Source organism: Diadema antillarum, unplaced genomic scaffold (genome assembly GCF_040938485.1).
Source record: "Diadema antillarum isolate AM-2024a unplaced genomic scaffold, OU_Dant_1.0 scf00000014, whole genome shotgun sequence".
NCBI classification, from domain to species: domain Eukaryota; kingdom Metazoa; phylum Echinodermata; class Echinoidea; order Diadematoida; family Diadematidae; genus Diadema; species Diadema antillarum.
This window is the reverse complement of record NW_027270903.1, coordinates 1,782,130-1,800,694: the sequence shown is the minus strand read 5'-3', so window position 1 is coordinate 1,800,694 and position 18,565 is coordinate 1,782,130. Positions and strand designations below refer to the sequence as shown.

Sequence of the window (18,565 nt, the reverse complement as noted above, 5' to 3'; positions counted from 1 at the left end):
GCACAGAATTTCCACCTAGTTTGTGTGACAGAAAAACAAATGTGATCTGAATAATGTAGGCCCAAAAAAGTTCAACTAAGTATCTCATTATGACTTCCAGGTGCTATATTGCATTCTTTTCTTTGTCGATCACGGATAACCGATATCTGATGACCCCAAGCGTATCACCTAACTCGTCTTTAAAGTGACGAGTTTCATGTCTCGTTTATTATTTGTTTCTCGTCAGTTTTCCCTTTCTTTGTTTCAATGTATATATATATATATATATATATAATATATATATATATATATGTGTGTGTGTGTGTTATGGATATTGCTAATAATGGTTGAAATTTATACCGACAAGAAGGGAATCATGTTCGCCTGTGTCATTCATTCATTTTATACAAATACCTCACTTAATATTCGTTTTCACATGGCTACATTGATGTAATACAAAAATTCAATCGAACGAATTAAACATACATAGTTCAAGCCTGTTAGTTTTCAATACTGATATGACATAGTCACTATGAAAAAAAAACTTTCTATACCAATACTATATTCCAAGGAAAAAGCGAATAAAGTGAACATCAAAATCATGTACATGTAGTTTCAATTTCAGATCAAGTTCTGTAGTTAATTCATGAAGTGCATAGTTCTCCATCTTAAACCTTTCAGCCCTTGCATATTTTGATACTCATCATCATGAACTATAAAAAAGCCGCGTAACTACATAGTCCTATCATGAACCCTATTTCGTTTATTGCGGAGTGAATTGATTTGCCATGAACACGGTCTTCTTATCAACATGTAGGCTAGCATGAATGTCAGGACAAACTGCAAGTTGGCGTAAATGTTACTTCTCGTTCTATCTGAAGACAAAAAACAAAACAAAACCATGAATCATAAATTAGAAAGAGAGAGAGTGAGAGAGAGAGAAAGAAAGGATATCTATGGGTAAATCTTTCAGTGGATGGGGAAGTTGACATGATAGGTTCTTAAACAAATCAAAACAAATAGTACTACATTTTTGGGTAACATATTTCGGACTTGACAGGCAAGAGTACTGTCATTGCTAAAGTGAAATTTCACTTCGTGTTCATGTTAAGTAAAATAATCAAACAGACAATGATGCCGCAAGTTTCATTAGAATCGGAAGTAGAATAAGAGAATAGGAGAATAATCAAATTTCACGTTAACGCTAAACGATTTGCCATCGGTCTCGACAACATACAAGTTAGACGCTGGGACGATGATGTCATCGCCTCACAGCTCCCTTACTGATTCGTAATAAAAATCATTATTTGAATTAGGTCGTTGATCGATAGCAACCGAAAATACGGAAAATACGTGACAATAATCCATAACCAGTGATTGTAAGATCTGCATCATCGTCATGTTTGCCCAAAGGTACAAGATCATTGCAAATCTATATTATCATATTTCGGAAAAGATAATTATGAACTTCATGTTTCTGCATGCAGCCTATGTTCTTTTTGTTTGACTTTGTTCTTCACATTACAGTCAACTTGATGAGCATGGAACGAATTCATGTTTACCTTTTAGAGGGAAATTGCACATCATTAATGTAGAACAGTTGAAACCGTCAAACCAATTTTCTATACGTTAAAAAGCGAGTGAATGTATCTTTGATTTAACGAGTAATGGATGCTTTGAAATCTGTTAATGCGCAATGAATCACATCTTTTGCCTGTCCTTCTAGAATCCTGAATAGTTATTGTTTTCTAAGAGTTTCAGAAGCTTTGGAGCATTCGAAGACATGAATTCGTCGAAGTCGATGACCTGATCGAACAGGCGTTTCGTATCATCCACGCTGTACTCAGGATATGCTGTCTGATAGAACTGGAACATGACGCCCAAATCTGTCGCTCGAGGCAAGTCTAGCTTCTTGAAGTCCTCTGCTGTTATCTGGAATGGGTCAAAGGTCAAAGGACGAGCAGTTTGCGTAAATTTACAACTTTTGCTTGCAGATGTAAAAATGGGAAAACAATGTAACAAATTATTATTTATTACCCATAAAGCATCATGCATACCATCTCACGATTATCAGGAAAGGCATGATTTTATTTCTGTAATCAAATTTTAATATTGATCATGACGTACTCTTGTCCGGGCCCAACAGGTCTCACTTTGACATACAAGCAGTGTGGTTTCCATTCTTTAAAAAAAAAAAATCATTACGTTGGTTAATGGCGGTCATTGCATCTGAGGCATTTAAGCGATACCGAATTGTACTCGACTGATAGAATCGATTTTTTGTTTGTTTGTTTGTTTGTTTGTTTTTAACGCTGTAAAGTGTTTGTCACAAACTATTCAAATGTCGTGCGTCCATGCAGTGTTAGTCTAATTTCGTCATTTTTTGTTTTGTTCAAGATGACGCAGACTTTTCCTTATCTTAAAAAAGAAGAAGACCGAATTGGTAGATTCATAACTTTGAGTGCCATACACTGGCGTAGCCAGGGGGAGGGGGGGGGGGGCGATGGGGGCGGTCACCCCCCCCCCCCCTAAGGTTTGGACCGGGGATTTGGGAGGCGGAAAAAAAAATGCGTGTTTACTGTATGCATGCACATAAAGCGGGTCTCCTTTGCAACCTTTCATCAGATAAGATATTTTTTTGAATATTTCACTCAAAGTGTGCACCAGATCGTTGAATTTCAATTCAAAATATGCAAAATCTCTCGTGCTTGGGAGGGGTATCCCCCTCCCAAACCCTCCCCCTCTGTGCCTCTTTCCCTAGCTTAGTACACTTTTTAGATTTACAAAAAATATATATATATGAATAATTCTGAGTGCACAAGACTTACCACTTATATTCCGAAAACTCAAGGTTCCCTCATGTATAAGGGGAATTCCCCTTTTAATCGACCCTTTCCTCCCTCAGCCCCCCCCCCATCAGTTTTTTTTTTTGTGTGTGTGTGATTTTCCAAATGTTGATACCATCAAATATGCGTATACGAGATATCTCAATTTCAACCTTAAAAAGGCAAAAGCTCCATCGGAAGGGAAGGGTGGAGATAACACTCGCCCACGCCTTCTCCCTGGTCGCCCACCCCTCCCCCCCCCCCTTCCACCATGCATAGAAGTAGACTGTGGCTATACCCAGATCGCTTTATTTCAATTTTAAAAACACAAAAACTCCGCGAGCGGGAGGGGGAATCCCCCTTCCCCTCAGCTCTACCTCACTAGACTTTATACGTACACACAGATGGTGCACATTCGGAATAAGAGCTAAATTCCGTGATTTTAACACTTCGATGAAAAAGTATTGCACCAAACATTTGCACCAGATCGCTGAATTTCAGGTTTGAAAACGCAAAATCACCTTCGTGTGGGAGGGGATATGCCCCTATCTATCACCCTCGTGTGCATGCTTTTTCTGTTTGATTGCTGAACTGCAGACAGCGTTCATGATATTCAGTGTAAGAATTAATACAAGAAGATTATTTAAATGATACCATTTTATAGGCAAATTGTTTGATAATGATCTACACTAAAATATAATGCTACCTTAAACAAGTGGGACTGTTTCAACTTGTCAAAACACGCAAAAACATGCATCAAATTGCACCATTTGCAACATCAAAATGCAAAAAGTTCTCACCGTGGGAGGGGGGACAACCCCCTCCCTCCCCCTTCGCTCGCTCCGCTCGCTCGGGTTCAGTCGCGTTCATGATATTCAGTAAAAAGAATTAACACAAGAAGTATATTTAAATGATACCATTTTATAGGCAGATTGTTCAATGATAATCTACACTAAAATATACTGCTACCTTAAACAAGTGGGACTGTTTCACGTCGATTAAACGCGCAAAAACATGCATCAAATTGCACCATTAAACATCAAAATGCAAAAAGTTCTTACCGTGGGAGGGGGGTCCCCCCTCCCACACCCTCACCTCCCCCCTCGCTCGCTCCGCTCGCTCGGGTTCAGTCGCGTTCATGATATTCAGTGAAAAGAATTAACACAAGAAGTGTATCTAAATGATACCATTTTATAGGCAAATTGTTCAATAATAATCTACATCAAAATATATTGCTACCTTAAACAAGTGGGACTGTATCACATCGATAAAACGCGCAAAAACATGCATCAAATTGCACCATTTACAACATCAAGATGCAAAAAGTTCTTACCGTGGGAGGGGGGACACCCCCCTCCCACACCGCCTCCCCTCCCCCCTCGCTCGCTCCGCTCGCTCGGGTTCAGTCGCGTTCATGATATTCAGTGAAAAGAATTAACACAAGAAGTGTATCTAAATGATACCATTTTATAGGCAAATTGTTCAATAATAATCTACACTGAAATATACTGCTACCTTAAACAAGTGGGACTGTTTCACGTCGATTAAACGCGCAAAAACATGTATCAAATTGCACCATTTACAACATCAAAATGCAAAAAGTTCTTACCGTGGGAGGGGGGACACCCCCCTCCCACACCGCCTCCCCTCCCCCCTCGCTCGCTCCGCTCGCTCGGGTTCAGTCGCGTTCATGATATTCAGTGAAAAGAATTAACACAAGAAGTGTATCTAAATGATACCATTTTATAGGCAAATTGTTCAATAATAATCTACATCAAAATATATTGCTACCTTAAACAAGTGGGACTGTTTCACGTCGATTAAACGCGCAAAAACATGCATCAAATTGCACCATTTACAACATCAAAATGCAAAAAGTTCTTACCGTGGGAGGGGGGACACCCCCCTCCCACACCCTCCCCCCCCCCCCCTCGCTCGCTTCGCTCCCTCGCACACTGACCGCCCCCCCCCCCCCCCCCAAGATCAAATCCTGGCTACGCCGTTGGTCGCATACGACTATCTTTTTTTCGCGTAAAGTCTTCATGGTTTACGCCCTTTTATTTACATTGTAGGCAAAAGTGGGAGAATCGATTAGGCAGTGATTGATGATTGTAAGTAGCAATATTGAAGATGACTATAATTGACAATCAAGTAGTCATAATGATTATGATACCAAAATCACTGTTGTGTGCGTTTCCGACATTATCGTCACTATCGCCATCCATATAATAAGAACAAGCCCCACACCCTAGGCGTACAGCATCATGACAGTTTGACCACGCCCACCTGGGAAGCTTTTATGACCAGTGGCGCAACGTGCTTGGAGGCGATCGCTGCGTACTCGGCCATGGTTCTGTAATCTCCTGCTAGACCTACACGCCAACCGACGTGGTGCTCGGGTTTCTTGAAGACGGCTAAAAGTGCTTGGCCTGCCTGGGATGCACAGATCATTGGTAGCGGCTTTCCCTCCATGGGAATATCTGTGAAACAATAATAAATATGACGTGTGCTAGAAGGAATATGTTAGGTCTAAAGTTATTCATTCATTTTGTCCATGCCTCCTTCCTTCCTTCTATCATTCATTATTGCACAAGGCGATGAATTAAATATGCTAAAACACAAATGATTAAAGGACAAGTCCACCTTCATATACATAAGGATTGAGAGAATGCAGCAATATTAGTAGAACACATCAGTGAAAGTTTTAGGAAAATTGGACAATCCGTTCAAAAGTTACGAATATTTTAAGTATCTGCGCAGTCACTGCTGGAAGAGAAGACTACTACAGTGTATGATGTCACATGCGTACAACTATAACAAGGAAAATAAAAAGAGAATTTCACAAAACTTTACTTTTTGAATAAAGTGCACATTTCTTCGACTTGCAACTGACGTATGGTAAGGGTAATATTATTCCCCCTGCCTTCTGAAAGAGAGAAGTCGAGTGTTCCTTTGTTATGCGAGAAAAATGGAAATATGTTGAATTTTCTTTATTCTTTCTTTATATCGTTGTACTCGTGTGACATCACAAGCTATAGTAATCTTTTCATCCAGCCGTGACTGAGCAGAAACCTCAAAAATTCATAACTTTTGAACGGATTGTCCGATTTTGCTCAAACTCTCACTGTTGTGTTCTACTAATATTGCTGCATTCACTCAACCCACATGTCTAAGAAGTTGAACTTGTCCTTTAACTATAGACATTTTCACCTGTGGCCAGGGAGATGGAAATGACAAAGAATGTACGTACAATAACCATTATGACGATGAAGGAGAATAGCGCATACTGCTTTCATTTCTTTCTACTGCCAAATATGGACCGTCTGTATGTTGAAAAAAAAAGGCATATCACTCCATGTTTGTAAGGGTTTCAAAGCATCTTTTGTGATGTATGGACAGAGACAGAGAGTAGAGGAAATGCTAAGAATCAATTTATCGCAATGACAATTCCGATAATATCCGATTCTGATTTTATTATGTCTTAGCTCAATATTGTTTGTTCTTTGTATCTTTGCATATTAGTTAAAATATGTCAAACATTAATATGTAAAGGATATTATAAACATCAGTATTACTATTGTTATTATATTATCATCATCATCATCATCATTATCATTATTTAATATTCAGAAGACAATAATCTCTCTCTTAGGATGTGCTCGAAACACAACGACAGAGGGCTCACTCCAAACGTAGCTGGCGTCATCCTGACGAACGGGAATGAAATCCCGCAGAATGTTTTCCATGTACACCGGGAATCTCACGCTTGTGCACCGCAGTCCCGACTTGAACATCATGTTCTCGACTTTGGCCTTGCCGTCGAACTCCGGACAAGGTTGACCTATGGCCTCTCTGACCGACTGCAGACCGCTGAAGACAAAATGTTGCACGCCACACTGAATAGCCGCTTGAATCAATGCACGACCCTTATGAAGTATAATAGCAAAGATACAAATGAATCGTATATTTACAACGTAAAAATAAACCATTGAGTCTTTTTAAGTAAAAGAAATTTAATGAGTGAACTTCTTATAAATAAAGTTACGTTGCTCATCGCAGTTTCAATTTTAGTTACTGCTGCGGAATGTGTATGTTAATTGCCTAATGATCCGTCAATAAACACTATTTTTTGAGACAGCATCCATTATCATTTTGAATTGAATATGTTAACAATCTCTTTCTATTGATATTGCAAAATACCACTTTTGCTGTCATGTGGATGTGCTGGTAAGCAGCATATAATTTATTAGGATTACATGACTAATCATTACATCACAGATACTAACTAGTATCCCATACATGCAGTGAATTCAAAAGCCAACATGCCTGTTGGTACGAATGACCCTCTTTTCTGCACATGCGCAAAGTGGCTTGCGAGCTGGCTTATTCAGGTGGAGATTGTTTACTGTCAATGGCACACACCCGAAATGAACAGCCCTGATGTAGACACTAACGCTTTACTAATTTAGGTTAGTGGACAATGGTAACGAATTGCGAAATGTTGTATGTTGGGCCATTTACTAGTTTGAATGACGTCACAAACGGTAAATCCAACCCAAAGAGATTTTAAGGGTTAATTTGCGCACGTATAGTCTGGCAGAAGAATTGATATGTTGGTATTCATGTTCCATTACTTTGAGAGAGATGGAGTGCTCTGTTTGTTTTACCATGATATGAATCATAACAAGGGTATGCCATACAAAAATTACGACAACATCTTAAGAGGATCTTGTGAGGGTCGGGCCGATTTTTAGTATTAAAATGGAAACAAATACCAAAACTTGTAAATGGTTTATCTCGTGAAATTGTCTGCCTTGATTGCAATATTTTGACACTCACCCGAAGCACTTCTCTCTCTTCGTCGAACTTCTCGAGGTAGTTTCCCGTAACAGCGTAGACGCCGTAGCTGCCCATCATTGCCGTCGTCAACGATTCCGGTTCGTCATAGTCGGCGACCACCATCTCAATTCCTGAATAAACGTCATGTTGCATGATTGTCAACAAGCAAGTTTCATTTACAGTGTACAGGATTATACTGTGATAAACTGAGTGATTTCTATTCCAATCTACTCCTTTAATATAGAACTACTATATAGTTTCCAAAACAATCCATGCTTTGATTCGCCCGAAGAGTCTACTGTTTAAGACTCACGATTTGTTCTTTGGAGGCAGTAGTTAACATTTCTGGGAAGAAATATAATGTTCATGTATACCATTTATATTTCACGTCTGTTCAGCTGGATGGATTTGCATTATTGTATTCAATCCGCCAGCTTATCATGACATACTTGACACTGCTTGACATCACTTTATCTCGTGATGAATTTAATCAGAGAACATAATTATTTCGATTATAATGATTTTATAACGTTATCTATCACTGTCATTTTTTTTCTCAATATAGCATGGTAAATTGAGTGCTTTGTCCTATAAAGGCTTACAACACGTAACGTTCATCAGGTTTGTGACCCCGCAGCATACAAATCATATAAACTTATCGAAGATGCAACCAAAGTCCAAAATATATAGTAAGATATATCATTATATTCATATATTTTTTGTTGTTGAATAAATAGTACGGAGAAATGGATTTTTAATGGTAATCTATAATGTTCAACACATACACAGACACACAGACTCCGAAAGAAGGGGTGGGGCAGGAGATGGAAAGGGAAAGAGAGAGAGAGAGAGAGAGAGAGGGGGGGCAAAATCATCCACTCACCCTGAGGAACCAATCAAAATAAACTAATGAAAGCTAGCTAATGGCATTCGAAGGTGGAAGCTTTTCAGTTGTCTTTATCATTTTCTACTCGACCTGTATACACACAGAGAAATTACGGTTCTAATTTGCACCCTAGAGGGTGCATATCGTTGTAACACCAGCGGCTCCATTTAGGGTTCTATTTTTGGGGGTGCTTATTTAGCACCCTATATTTAACACCATATATGGTGCATATTTGCACCCCTCCATTGGGTTCCCTTTCTGCACCCAATAGGGTTCATATCGTTGTAACACCAGCGGCTCCATTTAGGGTTCTATTTTTTGGGGTGCTTATTTAGCACCCTATATTTAACACCATATATGGTGCATATTTGCACCCCTCCATTGGGTTCCCTTTCTGCACCCCATAGGGTGAACAAAAATTCAGGTGCAAATTTGCACCCTTTCTGGTTCATATCGTTGTAACACCAGCAGCTCCATTTAGGGTTCTATTTTTGGGGGTTCTTATTTAGCACCCTATATTCAACACCCTATAAGGTGCAAATATGGACCTCTATACAGGGTTCCCCTTCTGCACCTCATACCTGCACCCATTATGGTTCATATTGTTATTGTTGTAATTTTGCACCCTATGGGGTGATAAAGTCACCGCAACATAGGATGCAATACAATTTGCACACGTCTCTATATAGGGTTACCTTTCTGCACCCCATATGGTGAAAATTATAACCTTTTTTTTTTAAACCAAAATAATTATATACTGGATGCCTTCACTGACTTCACAAACAATTACCTAAAGGTAACACTCCAGGCATGAAGCAAAACAGCATGCATAGATTTACACACAGTTTCTCAGTCAATTAAATCCACAATCTTTCGAAAACTGAAGTCAGAGACTTCAATTCAACAACAAATAGAACATAAACATGATGAATACAGTGCATACTTACATATAAATTATTAACATTTTAATATATGTCTCATGGAAGAGGGACAAGTCAACAGCGATTTTCTTTTTCATGGTTTACTTTAAAGTGAACATCAAATATACATTGTATTTCTTCAAATTCTAATACGAGATGCATATTTTGTCATAAAAAGGGCAATGTAAATCAAAAATGTATGAAATTTGGTCAGTACATTGAATAAGAAAAAAAATCATTCTTTCCATCAAATGATTACTTTTTCTTCTTTTAAAGGAAGTTACCACATTGACAAAAAGCACTAATTCTTTTTATTTAAAAAATCCCTGAAGCTTAATGCAGAGTAATAGTAAACTATATGACAAATATCTTTCACATTGTCCTTCTACTTCTAGAATGGATCATAGATATGTACCTTGAATTTACCGGTACATCTTACGTTAATCAAAAGCACCTTTATGACGCTCTTAGACATTAACAGCGATATGTCAACTCTGATTTCTCGTACACAAGTTAGTGCCAAAACAATGAAGGGTATGGCAAAGTTCTGTCATATACATGTATAGTTGAAACTCACGACTTGTACTGACATATTCCATCCAATTCCAAGCTTGAGAGCTTGCGAATGTGCCCCATTATACAATTAGTATACTTCACATTTTGTTTTTCATATACGATTACACCAATGATAAGAAAGGTGAAAAAAAGGTAAGAATTAAAAAATGAAGAATGCGCATCTAAATTTGGTTACTTTTTTATGCACACAGCTAAAGATATGTCCCAGTTATAAATCTCGGGCAGAATAGCACATCTGAAAACACTTTCCATTGCATCAAAGTAACATTAACAATTCCACAGAAAATGTTACCTCAGAAAGGGGAAAATAAGGTTAACCAATCAGTGGTATGACAAACTGGACATAAAGAGGAAGGAATATGTCTTGTGAGACAAGTTTAAAAACAATTTTTTTTGATACATTGTTTTTTTTTGAAGCGATGGAAACAAGAAGCACATTGTACTCAGTAGACCATAAATATAATTACACAATGTATGCAGTTTATCCCCAACATTCAAAATATTGTAAAGAGCAGTCAATTTTTCACATTTATAAAGCAGGTATTGGTATTGGCACCATCACAAGCATAATGATCAGGAGCAAAATATATCATTATTACTATTATTATCATTATTATTACTATTTTTATTATTATTATCATCATTATTATCATTATTACTATTACCATCAATATTTTACAGAGATTTATGATCATGCCTGAGAAATACCTCAAGTGTTGATGTTACAGTCTCACAACTCTTCCAATCATTTTAACACTTAATTTTCACCAAACCTTACTTAAATATATCAGCACTTTATACAACCTACTTAAAGAAAGCTTAAAATCATAATCAGAGTTAGAGGGCAAGTCCACCTTCATATAGACCTAGCAATAACCCAGTCCGGATATAGCTCATGTGCACATAGGTACAAATGACCTTTCATTTTTCTCAGTTGGTTAGGCACTTCACTCAATTCAAAGTGACATAATCCAGCAGCTTGCCCACCATAGCCATTTATGGAACTCATATTCAAACAAAGAATGAACCTAACCAGTGTAGATGAAGTGACCAGTATGGTTCTTCAATCAACACTTAGGGAATCATCTATTTTACTAAGTGCTGTTTTGAATATGCTAACAAACTTTTTTTGTGTTAACATTGCCAAATACCAGGCTTGCTGTCAAGTGGATGCACTGGTAGGCACCATTTATAAGGATTCCATGAATAATCCTAGCATTACAGATGCTTATCTCAGTGAAATTAAAAAACCAACCTGTCTCTCGGTACAAATAACCCTTTTCTGCACATGCTCAAACTGGTACCCTGAACTGGCTTATACTATTAGAACACATCAGTAAAAGATTTGAAAAGCGGACATTCAGTTCAAAAGTTAATAATCTTTAAATTATTTGTGCAGTCGCAGCAGAGTGAGAAGAGTACTACAGTTTATGATGTCACATGTGTGGAACAATTCAAGGAAAACCTAAAGAGAATTTCACTTTCTTTTTTCTTTTAGGAAAAACATGCACATTTCCTCGACAAGTCACTGGCGTATGTAAGGGCAATGATAATAGTTTCTGCCTTCTTAAAGAGTGAAGTCCAGTGTTCTTTTATATGCAAAAAAAAAAGTAGATACGATATGTTGAGTTTTCTCAGGTTTTCGAACAAACTCTATTTTTCAGTCCTTATATACATAAAGGGTTTGTGAGAAAAACCTGCTTTTGTCAAGTGTCACAAAGCTACTCCCCTTATGACATTGCATTGCCAGAGATTGCCCAAAATTGACATACACTGTGTTGCTGTCTACTACAAAAACCAGCAGGCGACTTATTTTCTTTTTTTGTTCCCTACTTAAACAATCAATTCAAAGTTGAAGCACTGAGGCTATCGATGGTGAAGAAATATCTAAAATATGAACAGTACAAACTAACCCCATCTAGTATGAAATATAATGGAAAGCATACTTTGATTATTTCATATCCATTAGCAGATTCATATTTTCATCCATAATCCACACTCCCCCCCCCCCCCCCAAAAAAAAAAAAAGATAAAAGTGAATAGAAGTCAAGTTCTCTTTAGGATGTGTTTAAATTTGTAATATGCAAGTTTGTTCTCTTGTATTTTTCTATTATATATTTCTTCAGAGTATTCTTGTAAATATTCAAGGCCAGTGCATTCTAAGAAAGGGAATAACCTGACAACAGTTTAGAAGACAGAATAAATAGTTATCGTTATCTATGAAATTAGACATTTTCACATATATTTTGCAAAAAAAAATGCTAATCTTCATTTCATGGAGTGGCTTCATGCTCACCCTCGGCTAAAAACAGGGAGGTGATTACTTTCTGGATTAAAATGGAAAGATGTTTCTAGAGCCGTGGTGTTTAGCAATTCTAATGGGGGGGGGGGGGGGGGATTCAATGTGACCCGTCTCAAATTTTATATGGTTTAAACATACATGACATATAGGAGTCTCATTATTATGCCTCCGCCCTGAATGGTGCCGGAGGCATATGTTTTCAAGTTGCCTGTCTGTCTCCCGGTCTGTACGGATGTATCTACGGACAAATTGATGGGCTTTCATCAAACCTGGTTCAGGGATACTACATGATGCTGATGATCTTATTGGCTTTTGGACTATATCTGCTAAAAGTCAAAGAAAAAATTTGAAAATAACTTTTTTGCTACTTCTCTAGTCAGGGAAATCGGTGTACTCGTGTGTACTGGTTGGTTGGCGCATTCAGTTGGGTACAGCAAGGTTTCATCCTCTGCTTTCACAGGAAAGCCGCCTCCCAACTTCTTGTTCTCGTAGTCAAGGTATATCTGCTCCTCTGCTTCAGCAACCTGCAGCTTGGTCTTCATAGCTAATCTCATCTTACGCTGCATAAGTCGAAACTCCTCAAGCTCTGGTTTATGATGCGTTTCTATAGCTGCCAAATAGTATGCCCTTCTGGCCATCACTCTCAGAAGAACTGGCATGGCTTCCACACTGACTCAACGCCGAACCAGGATTGACATCCTGAACATCTTCCATCTCCAGCTCTGGCATCCTATATGGCTCACCAGTCTCTCGAGGTTGACCTGCATCACTCATCCTGAAGACCATTGTTGAACTTGATGCATAGTGAACTCGATGATAAATAATCAATCAAACACAGGTCCCTTTGGCCCAGTATGAGACCAAGCTAACACCATGCATCAGCATGGATCAGCACGGTTCAACCTGTAATTGAATAGAACAAAGTTCAACATACAATCAATATTGGAATATCTACCTGCTAAAGTATGGGATCAAGTAGTTGTACTTCTGAAGTGATTTACCGTTTACATACCTTGTTTGTGTGACTTATTTTATGTCATGTCTAGCACATGCAACTTCTCCAGTCACACGTGGATATCATCTAAATTCACATATCGTGTATCATTGCTTATGCTCTGTGACTATGGCATTGCTAATTTATAACACACATTCTATTTTCGTTGATAGACAACAAGGAGTCAAGGCCAACCTAAATTTTCTGACTTCAATCTTCATACATGTCTTAAATTCTCCTAAATGAACCAGGAACACTATTTTTCTTCATTAGGCACATCATACATGCCTACATCGTTCTTTCCGTCAACTTCACAGAAACCAATATCCAAAGTGAGCCTCAACTCGGCTCAAACGTAATAATTCCCATTAACGAAAATGATGCGACTATATCCGGTCACCTATTTACGTACGTACCTTGGTAACTGCGTCCAGCAGCCCCATACGCACAGCGTAATTACGCTATGCGTATGGGGCTGCTGGTCTTTGTTAGTACCTTGGTAGAGGCTTTCCGTGTTACCGTGCACTTTCATTGACTTATTCGCTATGCTTTACAGTACATTGTATGTATGATCGCACTTCTGACATGTTAGTACACATGTACCTCGATACAACTCTTTCGCATCAGTTTTCACCACTCAGCATTCTATGAGCATAATTCACACATATCATAATCGATTACTGTGAAATATTTTCAACGGAATTACAGTACAATTATCTACTCACAACGTTTGGCTCATCAAAAAGATTAATTCATCATCCCAACCTCACGGTCGTCTGTCCATTCAAAAGGGGAACGTCAGTAGTATGCACGTACGCACGTATACCGCGCGACCTACGGCGTGGCGTGCGCATGCGATTTTAGCTTTGCCATTGACCAAGTGCTCAACGGTCCACGCGTGCACGCATAATACGTGTACTTGTACTCGTTTGCTTTCTCTCTATGATAACGTCATTGAAATGATTATTCTTGATCCCGGTGCGAGAAGAAAAAACAAATGTTTAATTCAAGTAGTAATTTTTTTAGTAAAGTATTACTGATGACACTGTTACTCTTTAACAACGTGTAGTTATATTTTCAAATAAAAATATACGATAATATCCCAAAATAGTGTGGCATTTTAAGCAAACACCATTCAACAACCACATGTCAGCTTTCGGGAAAGACTATGGAATGGTTCCAAATTAGAACCCTTAAGACTTGGCTCCCTTTAGGGTTCGGATTTGCACCCCTATATCCATCCCGAACCCTATAAGGTGCCACTTAGTTAGATTTGCTCGTAGGGTGCAAATAAGAACCCTAATAGAACCCTAATTTCTCTGTGTGTACCGTGAATAATTTTCTTCATGATCTTTGTCACAACCTTGTAAGGAATGAAAAGAAAACACGAACACATACAAACAAAGAAAGAAACAAACAAACAAACATGGAGCTAGACGAGTAGTGGCATGCAGGGTGTCATAAAATATATTATCATCGTTATTTTGATCTATTTGTCATGTTTTCGTTTGTCCTCTGGATCTACGGAACAGTAAAAGTGTTCTCGGTTATAAATTCAGATAAAGAGGGTCCTCCCATTAGTCATCCGATGATATTGTCATATTAAAACAGCCTGCTGACTCTCGGATGACTAGTCTATATTATTCTGATGACAAATACTATGATATTACGCATACCAAAGTAAAAAGACCTTGAACGTTCCACTTGTCGGCTATCCACTTTTGTCTTATGAAAAGAAGGAAAGACGTGCCTACGCCGGAACTCCCCCTTAGGCCTTTGTATGATCAGGGAGGTGAGACAAGTGACCCTCCCTGGTATGATAAGAAAGAGAGATGTGCCTGCGCCACAATTTCCCTCATAAAATTATGATAAAGAGACGTGCTTACGTACGTCACAACTTCGCGTTTTCAGCCAATCATCTTTTGTTGTTCGCATTCCCTTCGTCCAATACTAGGCCCAAGCCTCGTCAAATTTCCCACCGTTATGGGATGTTATTACTAGTATTGTGTTTTAGTTCCACGGCCGTGTGGTTTGTCAATGTGTATCTATACCATAGTACAACAACACACAAAAATCAACAAACTTTTCAAAGGGCGCCACTATCGACTGTTGATTTAGAAAGACGTTTTTAGCATGCGTGATTATATACACAAATTTTGTGTCAACTATATTTGCCATGAAAACAGAGTAAAGAAAGAAAATATGGAGCAAGAAAACAAGGCATGTGTGTATGTCCTCGGCTGTATGTGATTGTGTGTGTGTGTGTGTGTGTGTGTGTGTGTGTGTGTAACAGATGATTTTTAGCTTTCATTCTCTTCTATATCAGTGTGTTACTGTGAATGAAATTATGCAAAAGTTTAAGAAAGATCTTATGGATAGCTGTCATTAGATGTCATGGGGAAGGGGACACTATCTTTAAGTGCCTTGTATCACTGGGCTATTAGATAATCATAATCATCCCTAGTTATCAAAGTAAAATGTCACTGCTATCACTGCTACCCCAGTTTCCTATTCCACACACTTTTGGCTCTTCCATACCAGGAAAAAAGAGGGAAAGGGTTTGAAAAAAAAAACCCAAAACAAAACATTACAAGAAAACCAATGACTTGTTTCTGACTTTTCTGATTTTGTTTCTGACTTTACCATAATGATATAACATTTATTTGTATCGCTGTTAATAATTTACCTGTGTCTTTATTACATGTTATTATGTTCATCACATTGTTGTACCGATTTCATGACATTATCTGTGTATGCGAATATTTCATTTTATTCTTAATTATTTTGTTGGAAGTGAAATAAATCAACTTGAACTTGAACTTGAACTTGAACTTGACTTTCCAGAGGTTCCGTCCGGAGATTCTTCCCATAGGTCCTAACATACAAGTGGGCTGGGGACCATCGACATTTGCCCCCCCCCCCCCCCCCTCCCTCCAACATTAACACACTAAAAACGTTCCGCTGCATTTGAGTACAGTCTAAAGATACTAATTCAAGTTTATAGGTTGTTGTAACGAGATTTCGCTATCGGTTGCTTGTAGTGTAATCATTGCAAATCATTGGCACCACACAGCACGCAGTTCAGTGAGACAGATTTGAGAACAGTCAATGGAAGCAATGTTTTACCGGGCAGGGATGTAAGTTTTACAGAAGTATGCTTATTACTCTGTCACATTCTGCAATTCTTTACTCTCCTTTATGCTCCCTCCTGTCTTTGTTTTGTTTTTATCTACAAGGAGTCGATATTCATATAACATTAGAACACTACTACGGTAAGTCCCTGGGCCTGGCTTGGGCAGCACGCGACCAAACTACGAGAGAGTTAATATAATATTATTGGCCAAAAGTTTAGATACCTAAACTATAATCATGATTATATCATTCTTCATCATCCTTGGCTGTAGGACACGCCGAGGACACAGGGGCTTCCTGTAAGGACATAGCAGGGTCAGATAGTGATTGAAGTATAAGGACAGTGGTCTTGAACGGAGAATAACAGAAGCAAGAGTAGGGCATTTCCTTGTCGCTATTCAGGAGAACAGAAAATGGGGCGCATTCCCAAAACGTCATATAAGAAACTAGTTGGCGGAGATAGTTTGATCCGCAAGATGTTGGCAGTTTATGTGAATACTGACTATCATCAAAATTCGTAACAAGTGGATACAATGGTAAATAAGCGTCATTGCTCTAAAATTCAAACTGACATGATTCCGCCCTTTAAAAAAAGTTAATGTAATCATGCTTATCATAGTATCATATATAAATACATTAGCATTTCACATTCACATTTAAATTCACATTATTTCCACTTTCACGTTTTAACATGACACAAAATGTTTGGAACAAATCTGGTAACACGCAATAATACAGTTGTAAACAAGACAAATTAATAAAAAAAGATTGCCATACAGTCTTAAGACATATATGACGTTTTTGACTGTGCATGACATAATGTAGGGGAACGAAACAGAAGCTATAGTATCTATGCAATTGACTAAATCTCAATGGAAAGTAAAGAGACAATTTACAGATATATGCCATGATTTGGTCAAACGATGCATGTCTTTCAACTGGATTCATTGAAAAGACTATGATAACGCATTGTTTAAAACTAACGCACACACACACACACACACACACACACAACACCCCCCCCCCCCCCCCCCCCCACAAAAGAAAACAAACCTCCATCACGTCGTATTACCCGCTCCTGGCAACTCGCGTACATGATAATGCCGATGATTGGAAAAGAGAAAATCTTATGTTGTTGCTTTAACTTTGTCAATGATGCGGTAAGAACTGCTCATGATTAGTACGAAATACTTTGATTGGTACGAAATATATACTTTGATTACTGAAAATGTCACCTTTTGCTTGCAGAGCGATGGCGGCCTCGCTCCGGTTGGATCGGGACACACCACGCACAGCGAACGAACCATCTTCGAGCAGAGCTTCGACCAACGAACCGGCCTGGCTTCCAGTCGCCCCAAATACCGTGATCAGATTTGGCATGATTTCCCCTCTAGAAAACCAGTTATTCGCCCTAAAATGATGACAGAACAATCTCTACTATCTTTGACAGTGAATGCTGCTATGGATAGAGTGCCATCTAGATGCCCCAACGACGCGAGAATTTCGTCGATAGAACTCAAAAACAGAAAAATGCTTCCAGTCTTATATCTCCATGGTTCACTGAACGTGACGTCCGGAAAGGTCGATTGATAGGGCTAAATGATGTTTCTGATTGCAACTGAAATCAGAAGACCGAGTGTGATTTACAATTCCCAGGAGAACGTTCAATGACAACAATGAAAAAAAAAGTAAAATTGAAGAGAATATTGTGATTTCTATAACCGTGAAGGGCGGGGGGTGGAAGAAATGATCTGTTTCTCAAGAAAAATTATGACAGACAATATCATCCCATTCACATTTCTAAAACAGTCTGATGTATCGTTTTGAAATCGCTGTGAAGTGACAAAACATGCATGCGTATATAACAGGGTAAACTGTTCCTTCTCATTTACTGCCACAAGACCTAAGGAAAGCCGTCCTCGGTGGTTAATTGATACCGTTTTTTCCTTCTTGCCTGTCCAGGGTCTTCAGCCCTTGTTTGACCACATCAAAAACATAAATAGCTTTAGTGGTCAAAAAAAAAAAATTACGATCTCTTTAAAGTGTACAAATCATAACAGATCATGATCAAAAAGTTTTTATCTACCACAGGCAAATCTTAGAGATAAAAGC

At 38.4% G+C, this 18,565-nt stretch overlaps 1 protein-coding gene across 1 annotated transcript; it reads right to left on the bottom strand.

Moving 5' to 3' along the window:
- Window positions 1–1,701: 1,701 nt before the first annotated feature.
- Window positions 1,702–17,833, bottom strand: LOC139721745 (nmrA-like family domain-containing protein 1). The gene is made up of 5 exons (XM_071633070.1): window positions 17,689–17,833; window positions 7,644–7,774; window positions 6,490–6,730; window positions 5,091–5,284; window positions 1,702–1,911 (listed from the first exon to the last, which is right to left on the bottom strand). Exons 1-5 carry the CDS (start codon window positions 17,831–17,833, stop codon window positions 1,702–1,704), a joined length of 921 nt encoding a protein of 306 aa, XP_071489171.1.
- Between the last annotated feature and the right edge of the window lie 732 nt (window positions 17,834–18,565).